At 34.5% G+C, this 17,622-nt stretch overlaps 1 protein-coding gene across 9 annotated transcripts in view; it reads left to right on the plus strand.

Annotated features, from left to right (window-relative positions):
* LOC121168157 (pre-mRNA-processing factor 40 homolog A) overlaps positions 1-17,213 on the plus strand; it is a 42,143-nt gene extending 24,930 nt beyond the window's left edge. For 4 of the 9 annotated variants that reach the window (XM_040997982.1, XM_040997984.1, XM_040997977.1 and 1 more), the window contains 18 exons: positions 213-237; positions 870-1,244; positions 2,538-2,646; positions 3,118-3,182; positions 3,495-3,659; positions 3,936-4,044; positions 5,105-5,255; positions 6,198-6,331; positions 9,260-9,374; positions 9,540-9,643; positions 9,737-9,853; positions 10,409-10,546; positions 10,787-10,882; positions 12,063-12,149; positions 12,237-12,333; positions 12,418-12,479; positions 13,464-13,595; positions 16,175-17,213. In XM_040997982.1, coding sequence (XP_040853916.1) covers positions 213-237; positions 870-1,244; positions 2,538-2,646; positions 3,118-3,182; positions 3,495-3,659; positions 3,936-4,044; positions 5,105-5,255; positions 6,198-6,331; positions 9,260-9,374; positions 9,540-9,643; positions 9,737-9,853; positions 10,409-10,546; positions 10,787-10,882; positions 12,063-12,149; positions 12,237-12,333; positions 12,418-12,479; positions 13,464-13,595; positions 16,175-16,267 — 2,174 coding nt within the window. In that variant the 3' untranslated portion in view covers positions 16,268-17,213. Of the gene's footprint in view, positions 1-212; positions 238-869; positions 1,245-2,537; positions 2,647-3,117; positions 3,183-3,494; positions 3,660-3,935; positions 4,045-5,104; positions 5,256-6,197; positions 6,332-9,259; positions 9,375-9,539; positions 9,644-9,736; positions 9,854-10,408; positions 10,547-10,786; positions 10,883-12,062; positions 12,150-12,236; positions 12,480-13,463; positions 13,596-16,174 lie in introns of all 9 variants that reach the window. The other 5 variants (XM_040997983.1, XM_040997985.1, XM_040997978.1 and 2 more) reach the window with 2 other exon arrangements.
* The last annotated feature ends 409 nt before the right edge of the window (positions 17,214-17,622 follow it).

A 17,622-nucleotide genomic window follows, 5' to 3' on the forward strand; every position in this document is an offset into this window, starting at 1 on the left:
CTTATTTAAGCTTGCTATTCTTTAAATTCATGCCTTGCAACTTTGGAGCAAGTAATTGCTCTATTAAGCTGATTTTAAATTTTATTTTGGATGTTAAATGAAATCCTTTGATAGTTTTCTCTATCTCCTTTTAATACTTGTTTTCAAGAAGTGCTTATTTTCATTTACTATGTTTAAAACCTGGTAGGTAACTTTTCTTTTTTCTTTAATAGCAATGATCAAAGCTGAAGAAAGCAGGTAAGCAATTTGAATATCAACATATTTGTTTTGATCTTTTATAACACCTTTTCATTTTTGCTAGCAACCTTTTTTAAAATGCAAATATTATTTAATGTGTTAGGTCTGATGACTTCATGTCTTCAGATAATTTTAATTTTGGGGGAATATTATTTACTGAGGTTGATGCTTTGCTAAACAATGATTAGTTACTTAGGTCTGTAGAAGATTTATTGTAAAATCCAGAATCTTGTTTCAGTTCGTTTGAGAGTGGATGAAATATTATGTCTGTATGTTTCTTTGATTTAAAATGCTTTTCTTTGAGTTGAGGAAGTAGTGAAAATTTATAAGTTCTTGGAAATAGGATATTTGTGTGGTTTTGTGATATACTTTGTATCAAAAGCATTTTGTAAGTGAGAATAATTCAGATTTTGGAGCGACTATTACATGAATGCCTGTTATATTTTGGCATGAATACTGAGTTAAAGCAAAGCAATTAAACTTTATTCTATACTATTAACCTTTTATAAATCATTTTCTAGTTAGGAATCATTGAATGTTATTCCCTTCTCATTTAAAGCCTAGCTTCAGGTTTGTGTTAATTGTAAAGAATAACCAGTGTTTCTGCTTTGTTTTTTGGTTTTTATGTGTAGTAAGCAAGAAGAGTGCACCACAACATCAGCAGCCCCGGTTCCTACAACAGAAATTCCAACTACAATGAGTACCATGGCTGCTGCAGAAGCAGCAGCTGCTGTTGTTGCTGCAGCAGCCGCAGCAGCAGCAGCTGCTGCAGCAGCCAATGCCAATTCTTCCACTTCTACTTCTAATACTGTGGGTGGAACTGTTCCAGCTGTTCCTGAGCCTGAAGTTACTTCCATTGTTGCTACTGTTGTAGATAATGAAAGTACTGTAACCATTTCAACTGAGGAACAAGCACAACTTGCTAGTACCCCTGCTGTTCAGGATCAGAGTGTTGAAGTATCCAGTAATACTGGAGAAGAAACATCTAAGCAGGAAACTGTAGCTGAGTAAGTTTAGTAAATTGTCTTCTGAAAATCTGTGTTAGAAATAATACAAGAAATTGTCACTGAATCCAGGATTGTCCATTGAGACTTTAATATATTTTGAAAAGCAAAAATTTTAGAACTTCTAAATATGATCAGTTTGGGGACTGATCATTCTTTGCTTCTTTGAGTTTTTCAAGGTAGATTGGTCATCAAAATGTTAGAAAATAAATGCATTACATTTTTAAGGAAATTGGTGAGGATATTGTGAGGCACATTTTATATCTAGTACAATGTAAATGGTATGGGAGCTTTTTGTTACACTGTACTTTTTAGAGACTAATAAGAAAAACATGTCTTTAGTACTGATGGAATTTGGCTTTTCTTTCACATATTTTTGACACACTGTTGGTTGACTCTACAGAATGCAGAGTGCCAGCTCTAATTTGTTTTTCTTAATTTTAAGAATTAATACCAATATCCTATTGGCTTTTTTTCTGTCTAGCATTTCTTGATTATAGCCTGTAATAGTGAGCTTTTGATTTTAATTAAATTTACATAGGCCATTTGTAGCTATTAGTTTTTTGCTGACCTGCTTAGAGTGTTTTTAACAACTTAAAATAGATCCCAAATAAATTTACTAGATTTAGAGTGGTAGTCTAGATTTTGTTAGTATCTGCGCCAATATTTCTTCCCCGTCTTCGATTCTCTTAGGAGAGCTTGTAACTATTCTGTTTGAGCAATTTTAGGACTGTTTTCTTCCTTCCCCTTGTTTATATAGGGCTATATGTAAAGCATATATAAAATTTTCACTGCAGAATGATATCCAAGCCAAAATAGTTGATAGTTCTTTATTGTGTTAGTTTAATTTTTGGCAAACTTTGGTTTTAACAAAAAAGGTTAGTTTTTTTTTCTTGGTTGGTTTGTTTGTTTTGTGTTTGTAAAAAAAAGAATTACCAAAAATTAATTTTAAAAAATAATTTTGGTTTTGTGTATGTTTAATTGACAGCTCTGCTGTGGTCTCACAAATCAATCATAAATTGTATTCACACACACACAGAGGCTATGTTTATCTTCACTTATCTACACCAAGAGCAGGTTGGATTTATACATTGTAGTTTTCGACTGGTTTAGAAAATCTGCACCTTTTTATATTTATTCAGACTTGTTCAAATACTCAGTTATTAATATACTTTTCCTAAAACACTCAGGCATTTAGTAGTATTAAGCTTTGAGATAGCACTTAAAGGCATTTATTTTTCTAGGTGAAGCAAATATTTGTTTTAAGTTGTCAATGTCATGTTTACATTTCTCTAGTTTTACTCCCAAAAAAGAAGAGGATGAAAATCAACCAGCAAAAAAAACATATACTTGGAACACAAAAGAGGAGGCAAAGCAAGCATTTAAAGAATTATTGAAAGAAAAGGTATTTGTATTACAGATTTTTGTATGCACTGTATCAGCTGCCTAATCCAAACCTTGAGACGTTTTTTTGACAGCACTGATCTCATGTACTAATTTTATTGGAAATCAACAAAATTGTCCTTTTTTTTTTTTTTTGGAAGATCACTTTTGTGAACTTTTGAACAAACTGTGTACCAGATACTACACGAGGACATTTCTACTTCAATATTTACAAAAGGGTTTTTTTTTTTATTAATAATTGCTTACCTTTTGCTAAATATTTTAAAGAAAAAATTAACTTTCTGTTTAAGTTCATTTCATTTGATAGGTAGTTAACAGAGATTTCTCATCAGTAAAACACTATTTTACAACTTTTCAAACTTATACCAAGGAAAGTGCTTGATGTTTTCAGTGAGTATTATAGTTGGCTTCCTGATAATATGAGTTATTATGCTAGTGTGAAATTGTAATTCTCTATTTAAATGGTTTTCAGCGGGTACCATCAAATGCTTCCTGGGAACAAGCTATGAAAATGATCATTAATGATCCACGATACAGGTAATATTTCTGTGTTTTACATACTTTTCACATAGCAAGCCTTGTACATTTTGTATTGTGGAGAATTATATGGCTTTTAACTGCTATTGACGCCCATTGTTTTAGATATCAAGAATAGTTATTTGTATGAATATAGACCAAAAAAAAAAAACCTAAAAGGCTCAGCATAAAATTTGAGAATCCTGCTTTACATTAAATTATTTAGTTTAATACTGGGAATCGCTTAATAAATTTCTATAATGTCCATTTGTACCTGAGGAAAACCATATTACATTTTATTCTCTTCATTTCATGTTCTGTTTTTGTCTTTAGTGCTTTGGCAAAATTGAGTGAAAAAAAGCAGGCGTTTAATGCCTATAAAGTCCAGACAGAAAAAGAGGAAAAAGAAGAAGCAAGATCAAAATACAAAGAGGCTAAGGAGTCCTTTCAGCGTTTCCTTGAAAATCATGATAAAATGACTTCTACAACCAGATACAAGTAAGCTTTTTAGTGATAGATGGCTCGTGTATGCATTATTTGTGTCATCCTTTTTTGCCAGCTGTTGTAAGTGATCTTAGACCAATGCTGAATTGTAAATGTAATAATTTGATAAAGAACAGGATGAACCATTGTTTACATGGAATTTAACTTGGACTTAGTAAATTGCTTTTAGAGTAGAAAGCATTTTGTTTTAATTTAACTGAAAATTGAGATCGTTTTTGATTGGTTGTTGTTATTTAGCGTATAGTTAACATTTGATTTTTTTGATAATAGGAAAGCAGAGCAAATGTTTGGAGAGATGGAAGTCTGGAATGCAATATCAGAACGTGACCGTCTTGAAATTTATGAAGATGTTCTGTTTTTTCTTTCAAAGAAGGAAAAGGTATTTTTTATTGCTATTTCTGGTTTCATAGACAAGGCATTTATTCTTCCTAATAAAGAGTTATACCATGTCCCATTTTATTGCCTAGTTCATCCAGTTTGTGTGGTGTGGAAATTTTATTTTTTTATTAGAAGCTGAGATTAAAAATTAAGTGGATAGCCATTATAATGTCATCCCTTCCTAGCACAAATAATGATAACATCACAGCACTGATTTATTTGACTATTACTTACATTGTCGTTTATTAGCTCTATAATGCCCTTATTGGAAAATGTGCTACTTTTTTTTAGATAATTGGACTTAAAACTACTTTGCTTATAATATATTTGATTCTGATGTAAAAATCAAGTACTGTACTATTGTTTCTGCTAAAGTGAACTTGTATGATAGTGTTTTAAAGTACCTTTTTTACCATACCTGTTTTGTAAAGTACTGTTAGAATTAGTATTTTCTAGTGTGCAAGGAACACATATATTTGTAAGCTTAACAAAAATTTAAACACAGGCACATGTCTGGCCCTGCAGTAAGACACTGTTGGGGCAGCTACATTACACTTAGAAAGTAACAGGGAGCACTTTGAGCTGTTGACTTCAGCTTCTGTTAGTGCTCACACTGAGAGGTAGTGCTAATGGATAATCAGGTTCCCAGCTTGTGTTTTTGGCATAGCCTAACCATTGCCAATATTTGGGGACTGAACTGGTGGATGGGAACTCTGTATTTTCTGTGTGTCAGATTTAACATAGGCAGAAGCTGTTGACACATTGAAGGGGCCTTGGTTAGCATTTAGTTACTGGGTGACATGCCTACATTTGCTTCAATTATGGGCTCTTTCTGTGATATTGTAAATGTTCTTGTAAGAAAAGTTTATGGAGTGGAGCGTTAGGGAAAAAATAGTAATCCTTTCTGGATTCTGTGGGTAGAAAATAGGTGAACAAATTAAGGGCAAATACATAACCAAGCACTTGGGCAAGAGCAGTAGCAAAGTATGTAGTGTGTTTGTAATTTAATGTCTTAGTTTCTTTGAATATCAAGAGGTATATTCCTAATTTTTTTTTTAAAGGAACAAGCAAAGCAGTTACGAAAGAGGAACTGGGAAGCCTTAAAAAATATACTTGACAACATGGCTAATGTAACATACTCTACAACTTGGTCTGAAGCCCAGCAGTATTTGATGGATAATCCAACATTTGCAGAAGATGAGGAGTTACAGAGTATGTCATCTCAAAAAGAGAGAAGTAGTTTTTAAGCACTGTCCTCTGACATAGAAGTATTGTCACATTTTTATGGATATTTTAAAGTAAATTTTAGAGTTGTTTGTCAATTTCTGAAAAAGTTTTCTGTTGATTTCCAAATGAAATATTTCTTTATAGTTGAGTTTTGTGATTCAGCACAAAATATCCTTAGAGAAATCCAAGTTAGCTTTATCAGCTAATTCTGGGGGCATATAAATCATGTCATACTTTGAATTTTGCTTAGCCAGTTATATGTTGTGTTAAGTGGGTAAGAACCAACTTGCACTTTTCACCTTTAGTGTCTTCTTGAGATAGTAACTTTGATTCAGATTTTGGCAAAAATTATGCTAGAATTATTTGACATTAGGCTTTTCGAAAGTATTTTTTCTGTCTTATCTAGAAACCTTTCAGCTTGTGCCTTCCTTAGCCATCTCTCTGAAAAATAACATGTGAGTATTTTGGGTAGGGCCTAGAATGTTAAACACAGCATAACGTTTCAATTAATTGGGAGACAGCCCAGTTATAGTGATGGTCCTGAAAATTGCATCACTAAGAGACATTATAGCCATCCTGGTTTGTGGGGAAATGTCTTCTGATGTCCACTCAACAGTGAAATTTTACCAGAACATATTCCAGTAGTTACATGAGGCAACTACTTTGAAAAACTGTGTTAGTTATTATGTTAAAGGCAGAATTTTTTATTTTTCTAGTAACAGCTTCATTGATTTGTTCTTGTACACTTTATTCATAGTTTCATTCTTTTAATGAGCTATTTGAAAATAATCTGAGATGATCAAGTAATATTTGAATTTAAATAGCTGTAGTTTTGAAAGTGAGTTTGAAATTGTGGGGGATTAATACAAATAAATGCTATCCTTGCTGATTCTTGTCATTTTAATTTTTAACCAAAACAACATTTAGATATGGACAAAGAAGATGCATTAATTTGCTTTGAAGAACACATTCGGGCTTTAGAAAAGGAAGAAGAAGAAGAAAAGCAGAAGAGTTTACTCAGAGAAAGAAGACGACAGCGCAAAAATAGAGAATCTTTTCAGGTAATAGAGGGAAAATTCTTTAATACGGTTACTGAGCTTCAGTGATGACAAAGTGTTTCAGGTCCTTTCCTCCGATATCATTGACTTGGACGTTGTGGCAGACCTATAATCTTTAATTCATTGAGTTCTATAACTTTGTCCATCTGCTTACACAGAAACTTTAGTTGGGTATGGGAATCAAGATTGTAACGTCATGTAAGGTGAGCGTTGATACATAAGATTTTTGTTGAGAAAAATGAATCCATGAGAGATGACTGACTGGTGCTAGTTGCTATACAGTCAGCAGAGAACATTAGGAATCCTGTATTATAGTTTCAGTGTAAGATCTGTGGCTATGTGTCAGCTAATGGATAATGTTTACCCCTCATGTTTATTTTATATTCATTACTAGGACTGTCGTATAGCAATTAGTTTTTGCATTTCATTTCTCACCACGTTCCCCATTTTCCAAAAATTAGGGTATGCAGATCCCATGATTACATTTTACCTTGGAGAATTTGAGAATCTAGTTTTTTGCTTTGTTTTGTTTTGTTTTTTAGTTAAGGCTGAAATGTGGCTGTAAATCAGATTAGTAGCTGCTAATGTTAAGCTTGATGGTATTCCTTCAGATATTTATTTCAAAAGATATATAGAACGTCAAAATGTATGCAAAAAAGTCTTTGCATTTACCATATAATACAGTGGATGGAAACTCAATAGTACTGATTATCACTTTCTTTTTATAGAGTCCTCATTTGCCAATCAGGAGATGATAATATGTCATACTGGTGATCAAGAAACTCATTTGTATTATTTTAAACTTAAAGCTTGTGCTTGAATTCATACCAGATAAGGAAAGGATTGTAATTTGAATAGAACAGTTTGGTCCTCGGTAGATAATTCCCAGTTACACAGAATTAGTAGTACCACCTGGAAAATTATTGAAGTGCAAATTTTCAACAAATCTTGTCACTCAAATATTGTTGGTGGAGCCTAACAGTCCCCCTAACAGCAGTTGTTGAGGAAACCCTTGAATTAAAAAGTGATAAAATATTAAGAATTTTAATGTACTGAGGTAATACTGTTAAGCATAGTAGGGAAGCACTGCCAAATAGGTGAAAGGTAAATAAACGTATTGTACTTTTCTCTCTGATGTTTTCATGAGGTACATATTAAATATAGTTTAGGACAAAGGCTTTTCTTGGGTAATACAAAACCAGTCAAGAGGAAGACAGTGAAGAAGGAATTGAAAGATAGAGGTATCCTTTAAGTAAATAAAATCTTATTAGGTATTCAGTGTGTATGTATATGTATATATGTATTCACATGTATATGAAGATTTTGAACAGTGCAAGGGGCAAGATGGGGAGAAATAAGGGACAAAAGAATACTGAATTGTGTTCAAGCAGGGAAGATTTTGTTGGTATCAGTATTTGGAGCGGCTGCTTTTGGCATATTTGGGTAGTGATCAGAGATGTTGCCAAATATCTTTGGGCATGAGATCTGTCTTCTCCCCGAAGAAAGAAGAAAGTGCCCAGGGTGTCACTAGTGCCAAGGTTAGCTCTTCTCATCTGAGGAGAGGGGGTATATCAGGCAAGTTTGGCGAATTTATAAAGCATCTTGCTTTTTGTAATGTTAAAATTTGTGCCTGCCTTGCACACCTTCTCCCCCTCCCTGTCTCCTTTATCTGATAATTATTTTAGCAGTTAACTCAGAGCATAAGGACTTTTGTGGGTTTTTATTCACTTACTTGCAAAGCAGATTTGCGAAGAGAATAGGGGAAGCTCTTTCATCTGCTGGTTTGCTCCCCACCTTAACGCCTGGAGCTGAGCCAGAAGCTTCTTCTAGTTCTTATACTATGTGTAGGGGCCCAAGGTCTTGAGCCATCTGCTGCTGCTTTTCCCAGTGTAAACAGGGCGGTGGATCAGAAGGTGTGACTAGAATCAGCCCCCAGAGCAGTTTTACAGAATAGTAACTAAGGGGTAGGGTAGTGTGAACGTATGAGGAGTTCTCATACACTCCTCAATCTGTTTCTTGTTACTATTATTATCTCATATATTATTATCTCATTATTTTTAAAAATAGAATTGTAAATACCTGAATTTCAGCTCATTACTCAAAAACATACCAGTGTTCCAATTACTTCTAGTTTTTATTCTGGTTAGGGTTCCACTATTGACAAGGAGTTGGTATCCCAAGTCAGCGACCTGGAAGTGTGAGGCACAAGCAAAGCAGATATTATAGGACAGGTTATGAGATCTGATGAAGCGTTATAAAAGGTGGTTTCTCAGATAAAGTTGTCTGTACTGATGTAATTTTTCGTTTGAAGTGGATTTGCAAGTGCTTTGTTGTTATTTGAGGACAGCATTATCCAATGAACAAATATTCTATATGAGCAGTCCTAATTTGCAACCAATATATTTAATCTGTGGTATCAAAAAGTGATTTTTACTTGTTAAAATTTGTAATTTTTAAATCATTGTGTTTTATACTTAGAACTCATTATAATTCAGAATAGTCACGTTTCATTTACTCAGGTATGTTAAGATTACTGTTTTGAAAAATGCAGGTGCTAAAAATTGTAGTTATAGAGTTGAATTTCACAGTTGCCTTAGAGGTGTTTGTTTATAGAATTAAACTTCGAAGGATTTGGGGAAAGAGGTTTAGAAGTTCCTAAGGGTTGAAGTCACTGTATATTCTGCGAAACTGAATTATTAGGGAACATGAAGAAAGAAGAGAAATAAGCAAATACAAAAAAGGTTTATATTTAAGTAATAATAGTGATATGAAAAATAAAATGGTCTGAAATTAGATAGGAGTTTGCTTTTATATTTGTAACGGGAAATATTATTCTTGCATTTTTAAGATGTGCCCCTATAGTCCCTTGTATCTCTAATGCTCATGCTCTTCAAGATGGCTGTTCAATTAGAACTACTTTCTCCCCCCTAGATATTTTTAGATGAATTGCATGAACATGGACAGCTACATTCTATGTCATCCTGGATGGAATTATATCCAACTATTAGTTCTGACATTAGATTCACCAATATGCTTGGTCAGCCTGGTAAGATTCCTTTCTTTCTTAATTTATAGTTAAGAACCTAGTTGGAATGAGCCAAAAAGCAAGATAATTATTTTGAGGGAGAGATGTTTTATTTTATTTTTATTTATATTATAAACAAAAAGTAATTGCAGCTCTTTGGTTAGAGCTAGCTTTTGACTTCTTTAGTTTTTTCATTAGGATCAACTGCACTTGATCTTTTCAAGTTTTATGTTGAGGATCTTAAAGCACGTTATCATGATGAAAAAAAGATAATAAAAGACATTCTAAAGGTAAGTAGTCTTACCTGTTTTGCTGTAGTATATAACTAGTACTCTATTAATCTTAGGTATTTGTTTTATATAAACACATTTTCTGCATTTTAGGATAAAGGATTCGTAGTTGAAGTGAATACTACTTTTGAAGATTTTGTGGCAATAATTAGTTCAACAAAACGATCAACTACATTAGATGCAGGAAACATCAAGTTAGCCTTCAATAGTGTAAGTTCATGATTTTAAAAATAAGTAACTGGTGAAATATACAATAGTGCAGTTTTTAATGTTTCAGATAAATGGTTAAGTTGAAAAGTATTTGGATAATAGATCTTTATAAAGAGATTGTCCACTGTCTCTTTGATAAGGTAAAAGTAATTACTGTTTAAAATTTTTATTTTCTTGAAAGGCAAAGCAACAGGGAGAGATATCTTCCAGGTGCTAGATCATAATCAGAATGCTGGCAACAGCCAGGGCTGTGCCAGAATAAAGGTATGAAGCCAAATCTTCAGCTGCGTTTCTTTGCTGGATGTCAGGGACCAAGTGCTCCAGGATGCATTAGCAGGAAGCTCGATTCAGAAGTAGAAGAGCTGTCCAGTGTTGGATGTGGGCATCCCAAGCAATGGCTTAACTCACTGCACCACAAAGCCCATCCCAAATATATTTAGATGATGGCATGTTAAACTTCCTTTTTTGTTGAGATAAGGTGGTTCTTATAAATGATGTGTGAGTACTTGTAAGAACAATTCTATAACTATTTGATTAATCATGATTTTCTGATAGTTGCTAGAGAAGGCAGAAGCCCGTGAACGTGAAAGAGAAAAGGAGGAGGCCCGGAAGATGAAACGGAAAGAATCTGCATTTAAGAGTATGTTGAAACAAGCTGCTCCTCCAATAGAGTTGGATGCTGTCTGGGAAGATGTATGTATATGTGTAAATTTTTTTCCAATGAATTTTATGATGTTTCTTTTTACAGCCACACACAAGCAAAAGTTATTTGTTTAATAAATTAGTATAATATTAACTGTGGCACTAAGTTAAATCAAAGAAAAAAGACTGTAAAGAGTTGGGATCATCATAATTTTCACTTGCTGCTATTCATTTTAGATATATTTGTATCCTATTGGCATTCATATGTTTATTCCCTATTTTGTTTTTCAGATCCGGGAGCGGTTTGTAAAAGAGCCAGCATTTGAGGACATAACCCTGGAGTCTGAAAGAAAAAGAATATTTAAAGATTTCATGCATGTGCTTGAGGTAATTTTAGAGTTCTCATAACTAATTGAAATAATACAAAATACATAAAAGTATAAACAAAATAGAATTTAGAATGATCTGTTAATATATTCACTTCTTTATTTATGTTTAATTTCTGCTTACTTATTTGAAAGTCAGTATACACTGATTCACTCCTGAACTACCCCACAGTGAAGCTTAATGATGCCAACTTCTGGAACTCAGTCCAGAGCAAATGTTCTGCATCAAAAACCCAAATACTGGAGCTTTCACTATGGCCTCTCAGTGTCAGGAATCTTGAATCAGGAGCTGGAGCAGTAATTGAACCTGGGCAATGTGATGTGTAGGACATTGTGTACACTCCTAACTAGCTACGCCAGATTGCTACAGCTTTGTTATTTGACAAGGCAGAGAGTTACAAAATGCTGGGAGTGCAGGGGGAAGAGACAAGAAGGAAAAAGAGGGGAAGAAAAAACAGAAGAAAGGAAGGAAGAAATACAATTGAGGTCTTGAGGTTAAGAAGGCAGGCCGTCACTCAGTGAAATAAAAAGAGCAAGAGTCTTCTAGGTCACATTTTCAATATCCACTTTGTTGGTTAATGTAGTATGTTTAAGCTGCTGATATATTTGAATGTTAGCTTTTACTGCTGCACTTTCCATCAGCCTTAAAGTTGTTTTAATGAAGTAGTTGAAGTCCACAGAGATGTGGCTTCCACATATCCCCAGGATGTCCTGAGTAGGAAATGCTTCCAGAAGGAAAAGAAAGTGTGATTGATTGGGCATTTATTTTGTAACCAACCTTGTTTTATTTTAGGAGTGACACTTGAGGTTCTTTCTTGCTCCCTGGCTGTCTGGCCTGCATTACTAAACAAAGCCAGATTTGTCTGGCGGGGGAAAAGCATGTCTAATATTATTGTTACTGAAAGTACTTGTGATTGTTCTGAAAATTATTTCTGGGATGTATCAACTTTCCCTACCAGCACATACCATTTTATTTTAAAGACTTTGTGTACTAATAGTTTTTAATATTGTTTTATGTAGATGTTTAAATGAGTATGTAAAGGATGAATAAGAACAAATTAATCATTCTTTGCAATATGATAAAGTTTTACTGTAGGAACTTAATTTATGTAGCTTCTAAAAATTTGTGATGCTCTGTTTAAAGTGAAACTTAACACTGAAATTTTCTGTTCTGTGTCTAGCATGAATGTCAGCATCACCATTCAAAGAACAAGAAACATTCTAAGAAATCTAAAAAACATCATAGGAAACGTTCCCGCTCTCGATCCGTAAGGAAGTGGTTTAGTAACGTACAAATATTAAATGTATTTAAATATTTGTTAGCTTCCTTGCATGAAATTGTTTGTGTCTTTTAGGGGTCAGATTCAGATGATGATGACAGCCATTCAAAGAAAAAAAGACAGCGCTCGGAGTCGCGTTCAGCTTCGGAGCATTCTTCCAGTGCTGAATCTGGTGAGCATTCTGTCCACCTGACTGAACTCCTGAACACTTTGCAGTTCTCAAATTCTGATACCTTTTTGCATTTTAACTCCTCAGAGAGAAGTTACAAGAAGTCAAAAAAGCACAAGAAGAAAAGTAAGAAGAGGAGACATAAATCTGTAAGCAAGCTTCTAATGTCTGTACTTAACCTAGGCAGTGCCTGTAGGGTAGAACATTATTCTGACTAACTCTGTGTGCAGTTCAGATATGTACTGGGAGTTTAGTTGTTTTTCATCCTAAGTTTCAAGTAAAGTCATTTCATGTTCTCTGATAATATACATCAGCATTAGGATTCCCACCCTCTTAAAGCTAGTCTTCAAAAAGAAACGTGTGTATGTTGTAACTTGTGTAGCAGTTTCTCTCCTATTGCAGTTCTTAATCTTGGGTGTACATTAACATTATATGAGGTGCTATTTCATAAGGGCAAAGTTGCCAATGTAAGACTGCTGAAATGGAAGTTTTTCTGTGCTGCTTAGTTAAGTCAGTACATGCCTTATTACCACTTATGAGTGACATTTTAAATACTTTGCTACTTAGTAATTTTGAGCAGAGAATTTGTTTATATGACTGTCGTCCTTACATAAGGATACTTCAGAAAGTTCACATGTAAATGTTAATTTTGGCACAAAGAAATTCTGGAAATCCATGCAGGGTTAGTTGGGTTTTTTCCATCATACTCATGGTTAATTACAGTCTTTATGTCTGTGACTTTCTGTAGATTTTTTTGAACTGTAGTAAATCTCATTGCATTTTCCATGAACTGTTTGAAGTGCCTTACACTGATTAAGGCATTGGAAGCATATTTATCTAAACAAACCAGTATTTCATTGGGGTGACAAAGTATTGCTTTGGAAGTGAAGCTCTTTGCATATAGTAGTTTACAATCAAAGTGTCATCTTTGTCAAAAGGCAGAGTAGCTTTCTCTCATGAATTTCCTTAAGCACAAAGATGCTATAAAATTTCCTTCTTAACTATTCAAATTATATTTTACTGCTTTAGTAAACCATGTAATCTGTTAGGAATGTATGGGTGTTACATGTATATGAATTTTTGAAAAGCAATGGCATCTTAATCAGAATACTTGTTACTTTATATTCACATAGGACTCCCCAGAATCAGATACTGAGCGTGAGAAGGATAAAAAAGAAAAAGATCGGGAAAGCGAAAAAGATAGAACTAGACAAAGATCAGAATCAAAACACAAGTCACCTAAGAAAAAGACTGGGAAAGATTCTGTAAGTGTTTGAATTATTTGATGCCTTATTTTCAAAGGACAAAAATATACTGTTAAAACCCTAGTAGTGGTTAAGTAATAGACTATCTCAGGCCTGTAACTATTAAAACAATGAAGTTTAGTGAACTATTCTGACTCAAAATAGTTTTTTAATGTATATTCTTTCTTCAATTATTCTTTTTTAGATTTATATTTATTTATGTGAGAGGTAGATTTACAGTGAGAGAACATGCTTCTGTCCGCTGGTGCACTCTAAATGGCCTCAGCAGCCAGGGCTGACCCAGGTGAAAGCCAGAAGCAAGGAACTCCATCCAGGTCTCTGCATGGGTGGCAGAGGCTCATGTGTTTAGGCTGTCTTCCCTAGCTGTTCCAGGCTCGTTAGCCAGGGACCTGAAGAAGTGGAGCAGGCAAGACTTAAGGGGTGCTGGTGAAGTGGGTGGTGGTTTAACCCACTGTGCTGCAATCCCAGCCTCAGAATACAGCATTTCATACGTATAAGTTTACCCCATCTAGGAAGAACATACATATTTTCTACTTAAATTTAAAAAGTTCTTTCAAGGACTATAATGTTTAGGGCTGAGGGGCGTGTTCTTTCACAGCATGTAGGTGCCACTTGAGAAGCCCAGGTTTGAGTCCTGTGGCTGCCTACTCTTAGGGTGCAGCTTGGAAGCAGCAGGTGGTAATTCAGGTATTTGGTTCCCTGCCACACAGGTGTGAGGACTGGATGCAGTTACTTCAGGGCACTGCCGAGGGAACCAGTGGATGGGAAAGCTCCAGCTGTCTTTAGTTGTCATTATCCCTAGATCCATTTTCAAACTATTGCAGTCCAGTAACTTCTGGGTGAAGACAAATGGATTGGAGGACAAATACTAAACAATATTAGTGTGGGTTGTTTTGTAAGATTTACTTATCTTGAAAGTCTCAGTTACCTTAGAGAGAAACAGTAATCTCCCATCTGCTGATTGTCTCCCCAAATGGCTGCACTGGACTAGGCCGAACCCACGAGTCAGCAGCTTTATCTGGTTTCCTGGGTCTGTGGCTTGATTCATGTTCTGCTGTTTTTCCCCAGGGCATTAGCAGGGAGGAGGAGTGCAGATAGAAATGGGGCAGCCTGGACTTTACCTGTTGCCCATATAGGATACTGGTATTGCATGCAGCAGTGTTAATTGCTAGGCCACAATGCCAGTCTCAAGGTGATTGGATTATTTTAGTGTCAACTTAGTCTTAAATTGTCCAATATACAGATGCTTCAGACCGTTCATGGAAATTTTTTTTTACAATTTTTTTTTGTTGTTGTTAGTCTGTCTTGATTTAAAAAGAAAAACTGGAAAGTCATTTGTAATTTTCTCATGCATTTTTTACATTTTTTTTTTTTTAAGATTCATTTTTATTGGAAAGGCAGATTTACAGAAAAAAGGAGAAAAAGATCTTCCCTCCACTGGTTCACTCCCCAAGTGGCCGCAACAGCTGGAGCCCTATTTTCGATGTTTTTAAATTAGGATCTCACAACATTCTTGAGCCCAAAATGAATACTTTTTAATTCACTCTTTTTGAAATGTCTTCATATTCAAATGACAGAGCATGACATACTGCAAGCCTCTTCAGCTGTGTTTAATGGGTTAATGCCTGTGAATCACTGGAGAGCAGTAACTATAGATAAGTTCTAATCTTACCTCTGTATTTGCGTTGATGGGATTAGACTGAGTTGCAGCAGATGGATCTGATTTTAATCCTTGGTGAACAGTTCTCCCTATATGGGGATCGTTCCTGGACTGAATGAGTCCCTTCAGTAAAGGTGGATATGTGAACTATCTACTCAAAAGGCTGTATCTTACAGGTTACGTAGTATCATTCCCCCCACACACAATTCTTGCATATTTATTTTGACATAAGAATCAGTATGCTCAAGGTTGGTTGGAGTTGCACCACAGCTTACGCTGCCAATTGAGGTGCTGCATTCCATCTCAGTTAATACTGGAGCCAAGACTTTTCACTATCCAGCTTTCTACTGATGCATCATGGGAGTCAGGTACAGGTGTTTGGGCCTTCGCCACCCACATTTGAAGCAGATAAACTCCTGGGCTCTTGGCTGCAGCAAGGGCCATTCCTGACTACTGCAGGCATTTGGGAAGCAGAACCAACACATCAGTTTATTATTATTCTTTCTCTCAGCCTTCCACCCTTTTTCAAGTAGATAAAACTTTTTTTTTTTAAAGGGAAAAATCAGTATTTCAAAACTTTTAGGGTAAAGAATCTGTATAGGATTACTAGGACTTAGGAAATGAATACCTTGCTTCCAATAAAAGAACATGTGATGTTTCCTGTTCAGTTCTGTGAAAGGAAAAGAAACCAGCATATAATGTTTTGCTTTATGTGTTACTTTAAACTAAGAAGTAGAAACATATTAAAAAATATGGTTCTCTAATGTAGGAGTCATTCATTAGTAAAGTACTGGCCTCTATGAGAAGAGGTCAGGCTCTGACCATATGAAATGTTTCTCCATCTGTATTTTTTAGTTTTACTACATTGTTATCTTCTGAGTACACACTAACTATAATTTTATATTCATTGCCTTTCCAGGGAAATTGGGATACTTCTGGCAGTGAACTGAGCGAAGGGGAATTAGAAAAGCGCAGAAGAACCCTTTTGGAGCAACTGGATGATGATCAATAAATTATACCAAATATATGTTTACAGTATGATTTAAAGTCTAATTCAGTCCAGGGATTCTATTTTAAGTTCAGTTTAAATAACACTGGGTTTTAATTATCACAGAAAAAAAAGTGCATTTAAGTATTGTTATTGTGGACTTTATAAAAGCAAAAGAACTGAAAATAACTTCTGATTCTGTATCAAGAATCATATTTTCATACGGTCATACAGCTGTGTCTGTGACCCTTTTACAGGGCACTGCAGGGTGGATTAAAGGTGGCAATTTACTGAGAACTGCAGATGTCTCTACTTTGTTCTGAAGTCATGAGGTGATTTGATTTACTTTATAGAAGTTGGATTTTGAAGACATAATGAAAATTTTTGATAATACAGTAGTACAAAAAAAGCACCAGCAACTGATAAAACTGCTTTTTGTGCATTACCCAACTGGTTAAAGCCAATGTGATCTTTTATGGTGAGCTGCTAAGAAATAGGTGTTTTTGATGGAAACTTGGTTAGACCCTTTAAAACTACAGACTTGTGCTAATGAGCACATATAATAAAGCCACCATTATTTTTTATGAAACATCAGACTACATTTTAAAAAGGCTATGTGAGGGCATTATTTTGAGCTTCTATTTTGAGGTAATATTTTTAAAGTTAACATCAAATCAAATTGTAAATTAGTTTAAATATATTGCCTTAAGGACCTACTAAAGAATGTGCCACCAAACTTTAAGTGATAGTTGCAATATCCTTGTCTAAAAAGAAAATCAATGTTGACTTAAACATTCTTTAACAGTTGTCTTGATTTTTTTTTTTAAACCAATTTTTTTTCCACTGAGGAAGTCTTTTACCTTCCCTACTCACTGAGAAGTATTGGCTTGGCTTCATGGTACACATTCTAAAGCATTTCTGATTTGAATATTTTTGTACATTTTTATCAATTATTAAACCTTCTCTTCTAGTGTGTACTAGTATTTATTTCTACTTAAACTGCTTAGCACTAAAGAAATTGTATGATCATTTTGAGATACTACGTCCCTGAGATTGTGCTTCGTCTTACGCAGTTTCCCTCTTGTAAGAATGTGACAAATCCTTACATTCGAGATCCTTAGGTTTATTTTTCACTTGTGAATTTCCTATGGAATATTTCAGAGAGGCAATGGTTTAAAGATAGAATACTCCTTACAGGCCAACTTTTAAAGTTGGTAATGTAATTTATACTATTTTCCTTCAGTGCAGGAATTTTTTTGTTTTTGCTTTTTTGTTTTTAATAAATTTTAGTGCATAGTCTTTGGAATTATCTTTGTTATTTTAATTTTGTCATTTTCAGAGACAGTATTTTCTATTGGGATTTAGAACAAGAAGTTTTC

Source organism: Ochotona curzoniae, unplaced genomic scaffold (genome assembly GCF_017591425.1).
Source record: "Ochotona curzoniae isolate NIBS_2020 unplaced genomic scaffold, NIBS_Ocur_1.0 patch68, whole genome shotgun sequence".
NCBI lineage: Eukaryota > Metazoa > Chordata > Mammalia > Lagomorpha > Ochotonidae > Ochotona > Ochotona curzoniae.